The sequence below is a fragment of the Phlebotomus papatasi genome, chromosome 2, assembly GCF_024763615.1.
Source record: "Phlebotomus papatasi isolate M1 chromosome 2, Ppap_2.1, whole genome shotgun sequence".
NCBI lineage: Eukaryota > Metazoa > Arthropoda > Insecta > Diptera > Psychodidae > Phlebotomus > Phlebotomus papatasi.
The window spans coordinates 78,338,457-78,343,229 of NC_077223.1; the positions used below are offsets into that span (position 1 = coordinate 78,338,457).

General features: G+C 33.5%; 1 protein-coding gene across 1 annotated transcript; it reads right to left on the reverse strand.

The window, feature by feature from the left end:
* Window positions 1–615: 615 nt before the first annotated feature.
* LOC129804544 (endocuticle structural glycoprotein SgAbd-2-like) lies at window positions 616–2,065 on the reverse strand. Its single transcript, XM_055851905.1, has 3 exons — window positions 1,955–2,065; window positions 1,659–1,850; window positions 616–964 (listed from the first exon to the last, which is right to left on the reverse strand). Exons 1-3 carry the CDS (start codon window positions 1,964–1,966, stop codon window positions 776–778), a joined length of 393 nt encoding a protein of 130 aa, XP_055707880.1. The 5' UTR covers window positions 1,967–2,065; the 3' UTR covers window positions 616–775.
* Between the last annotated feature and the right edge of the window lie 2,708 nt (window positions 2,066–4,773).

Sequence of the window (4,773 nt, forward strand, 5' to 3'; positions counted from 1 at the left end):
TACAGCACTGCTCTTCCGAGATTTATAGACCAATTATCTAAATTATATTACGTCAAGGACTAGTTTCATTTAAAAATAGAAGAAGAAAGCGCGATTTTAAAGCTACCCCAATTTAAAGGTGCCCCATTTCCCCATACAAACCATTACCTCCGAAATTTTTTAGGTTACAAATTTACCTGCTAATTTACGAATTATTAGACAAACCTTTTTTCAGAATAATAAATTTATGTTTAACCAAAAGAGTTATATTATTTAATTGTTGCCTTAAGTGTTAAACTCTTTAAAGTTTAAACGTTCCTTAATCATTCCCTGGCTTTGATTGCATGTTACCTTTCGTTTAATAATTTGCTTTGTTGTATGAAAGATATTAAATTTATTTTTACTCGTAATTAAATACCATTATAGGAAATGGAATGGACTGCCTAACACTAAAATGCACTTTTGCTGTTCAACAATGGGAAAATGCGCAAGAGTTTTTTTTCTTTGCCAGATGAAACAAAATTTCTGGGTCACAGCTAAACTACTTTTTGGCGTGTTTTAGCTCAATTCACACACCAATTTGCTAAATTAATTAACTGATTTGTGGATTGCGAAAGAAAGAGTAACAAGACGGTGTTTTATGTTTTTTTTTACCTATTTTATTATGACTTTTAGGAACAAGCTATTGCTGAGGATTGTGGGGTGGTTCTTTTGTAGGATTGCGTCTGGGAAGGGATTGTATCATTCTCTATTTACATTCGGATGCTTGGGATGTGAAAGAGGTTTGGTGGTTGATTTACTTGGTGCTGGTGGTCTGTGGGGGCAGAGACAACAAGTATTTAACGGCCCTCTCGATGGCCTCTGGCACGGGGGGTGGTACTGGGAGGTGGTCACCAGTTGGCTGGTATCCGTTCTCATCGGCAACGTAGGTCAACCTGACGGCCTCGCCTTCGGGAGAGGTGTATCCGAAGTGACCTTGGGCAACCTACAAAATAGAGAAATCCAAAGTCAACAACTTGATCAATTTATGCACTCAATGCACATCCTCCCACCCAAAAGATGGATTTACCATGACATTCTAGGCTTAGAGAAGAAGAGCGAATCTTATGGAATGCATCTCTTGCGCAACATTCACTTATAATTCTATTTCCATGTTCACGTGCTCTTTGTGAAACATCAGCCACTTCATGTTTCACGGTATGAAACGTTTCGGCAAAAGCGCGCTAAAGTGTTACCTCTTGGAAAGCTTCAATAAGATGCCATGTATTAAATGTTAAAATTTATAGGTGACCTTTAAATCGATACTATGCCAAATAACAATGCAACAAAATTGTCTTTGCATTTGAATAATTTCCAAAAACAGGATGATTATTGAAGAAATATAATTTTTTGACTTAAAGGTTTTGATAAATTTGAGAAATAACTAAACCTTAAATGTCTTAGGTTCACCCTGTGATGTGAATAAAGTAGTTGAATTAAAGAAAGTTCAACGTCTTGTGGCGTTATTTAATTACCACATACAATAACATTCGCGGTTAGTTAGAAGAAGAAGAAAGCCAAAATTGCAATAGGACGCCAAGTTGTTATTGCATAACGATTGATGTGAAATGATATATCTCTATGTGGTTCTTTTGGGTGGATCCTCAACAAAGTTTCCATCTTTTTAACATTGCACTAACCTGGGCATCAACTTCAGGAGCAACATTCTTAAGGAAGCCCTGTGATTCAGCCACAATTCCATTGCCGGTCTCATAGGCATACTGGTAAGTTCCATCAGGGTTTACAACTTGGTCATTCCTAAGGATGGGCACTTGTTCAGTTCCAGTGAGTTTGTCGGCAGCAACAACGGCCAGAAGGGCGCATGCAACAATCTGAAAGATATCCACATATTGAGCACTTTTCACATATAACACGCATAAATTTGAATTTTAGTTATGCACAACCAAAATTTCAACAAAAAAAAAAAACTACTCACAGCGAATTTCATTTTTAACTATTTTTGGGCAGATTGTGTTATCACGGAGGTAAGCTTAAGTGATCTGATGGATCCTCTTAGACACTAGCTCCTATTTATACTCGAGATGCTTTATTAATGAGGAATGATGTGAAGGGGTTTTTTTCAGCATTTTAAATCACTGTCGATGAAATTTGTCTCAAATCTCGATGGTCATCTAGAAAATCCACAATATATACTAACCAAAATTTTATATAAAACATATAGAGCGGTAAGCAACCGAAGATCTTTTAGCACGAGGGGCAAGAGATCGCTGTGAGAGTCACATGCGACCACCACATGTTGTTGTTAAATTTATTCAGAAAACCATCAAAAAGGTCGTGAAGATCGCCGGCACCAATACGTCCATAAAAGCACTTTTTACACTCACCTAATCAAGGGGTTTCCCAATAAATTGTTATTATTGATGCCATTGATTAATTCAATATTTTAATTTTTCTTAAACTGCAGAAAAAGCGAATGGGCATAACTTAAAACGGCTTATGATGATGATCAGTACAAAAATAAAATTGATCCGTAAAAAAATTAAATTTTGGCCAGTCAAAAATCTAAATCTTTACAAAAATTGGGTTAATTTAGGTAGGGTCAATTTATATGGGTTAATATAAAATAAAAACTTCTATTTTCTCTTTTACAAAACATTCATGAAAGTTTCATTGCTTCAAATTAAATATTGATAAAATTTGATTTTTGCTGACAAAATTTAATTTTTATTACAAATTGTATTTCAGATTTTTACTTCATTTGCAATAAAAACATTTTGAAAATTTATTTGAAGATGATTACCATTTACTGTTTTGAGTTAAATTAAATTTGATTTTACTCTTCTTGTGAAAAAACCAAGGACCAAGCATTAATAGAATTAATTGAATTAAAATTGTATTCGATATTTTCCATTAAAATTCGGGTCATTTTTCAATTTTTTCAAGGTCTCCGCACATTAAGAGCAAATATTACATTTTTGACAGTATTTTTTTTTACGATTTTTGTGCACCACAGAAAATTTCCATTAAAAGAAAAAACAATTATTAAAGAAAATTGCTCTCAATGTGTTATTATGCAAATTATAATTTCAATCATAATTAGAAAAATTTAATTGTATTTCACAAATGAGACTCTTCTTTTCAATATATAAATTGCAGATAATAATACGTTTTGCTAACATTCAGAAAGATATAAAATAACTAGGAATTATAATTGTCTTGTTCACATGAAATAAATTATCTTATCGTGCTATCACACTAGGTTTTTTTCAATTAATAAATTAAATTTAATTTTCAGATGAATTGCTCCTATGCGCTATTTTGCATTAAAAATAATTTGAATTGATAGATTTTCGCTTATTTATTGATATAAACTAATACTTGGCCCACCAAAATATGTTTAAACAGGCTAAAATAGCTTAAATGTGGTTGCTCAATTAAATTTGAATTCAGCAAATTAAAATGCTAAAATTGGTCATTAATTTCAATTTTATTTTAATTAAACAAGTATCCTTTTGAACTAAATTGTTCTTATTAAATTTATTTACTCGTAATTTATTATTATTTGTGGCCAAAAATAAGATAAGTACAGTAATTTAGTGATAAATTTGTACGCGAGTGAAGCATCAGTATCGGGAGTAATTTGCTTATTTCCTTCAAAGCCATTATTGTGCCAAGAAATCTCCTGTTTATATGACTTCACACAGATTTTCAACAAGATGTGTGAGAGTCGCTTCATCAGCCTTTTCCCTACAAATCTTTCTTCTGGCTTTAGGGATCCTTCTGAATAACAGATAAGTGACTTATAAGACATTTTAAGTACTATCACACATTTTCCGGAGTCATTCACAATTAAAAATCTCGCAGCAATATTTAAAATTGAGCAAATTTCTTGCAAAATGTGCTGTGGCTGTGAAAATTTCCAAGTAAATTCTAGAAATCTTATAATGCTCAATTAGCTCAATTGAATTTAAATTTAAATTGTGAAAATCCTAGTGTGATAGCACGGTGGAAAGTTAGTCACACAACTCGAAATCGAGTTGGTCAATGAAACTTGGTATATTCCCTAATTTGGACCCAAGGAATTCATTCAGTTCTAGATCTCAGAGATTTTTAGTTTACCATATCGTCGGTTGCCTCAGCAACTGTGCTAACTGCATCTGCTTTGTGTCTGCATTCATTGCAAACGCCGCGCAGCGATGCATTGCTTACAACGAATGCTGACACAAATAAAATTCAGTTAGCACAGTTGCTGAGGCAACCGACGAATGTTGAAAGGTCAAAAAGGTCAAAAATGCGTTTTTCGTGTGAAGACGCTAAATAGCGAGAGACAGCAGCTTGGAATATTCTTCGTATCCCCCCACAAGTTGATCTTGGGAATCCAAATACGATCTTAATTTTCCCCCCACGCCCTCCTTTCCTCTAAAAATATGTTTTTTGAGATATCTTTATGTTGATATTTATGTTTATGTTTTTGTAAATTACATTATGCCCAGCGCACAATAATGCCCAACGCACAATAACTTTTGTTTGTAAACATGTTTTCAAAATTTCCTATGAGAGTGAGCGAGATGACTAGATCTGGATCTCACTCACTCTCACTGAAATGTCAAAAACATGTTTACGTTTACAAAACAAAAGTTATTGTGCGTTGGGTATTATGCATAATGCCCAACGCACAATAACTTTTGTTTGTAAACATGTTTTCAAAATTTCCTATGAGAGTGAGCGAGAGACTAGACCTAGATCTCACTCACTCTCATTGAAATGTCACAAACATGTTTACTAAACAAAAGT

What these genes read in the sequence shown, in the direction of transcription:
- LOC129804544 (XM_055851905.1), bottom strand. An exon ending in CTCCTGAAGTTGATGCCCAG is followed by an intron (nt 965 to 1,658) that starts GTTAGTGCAATG and finishes TCTATTTTGTAG; the next exon opens with GTTGCCCAAGGTCACTTCGG.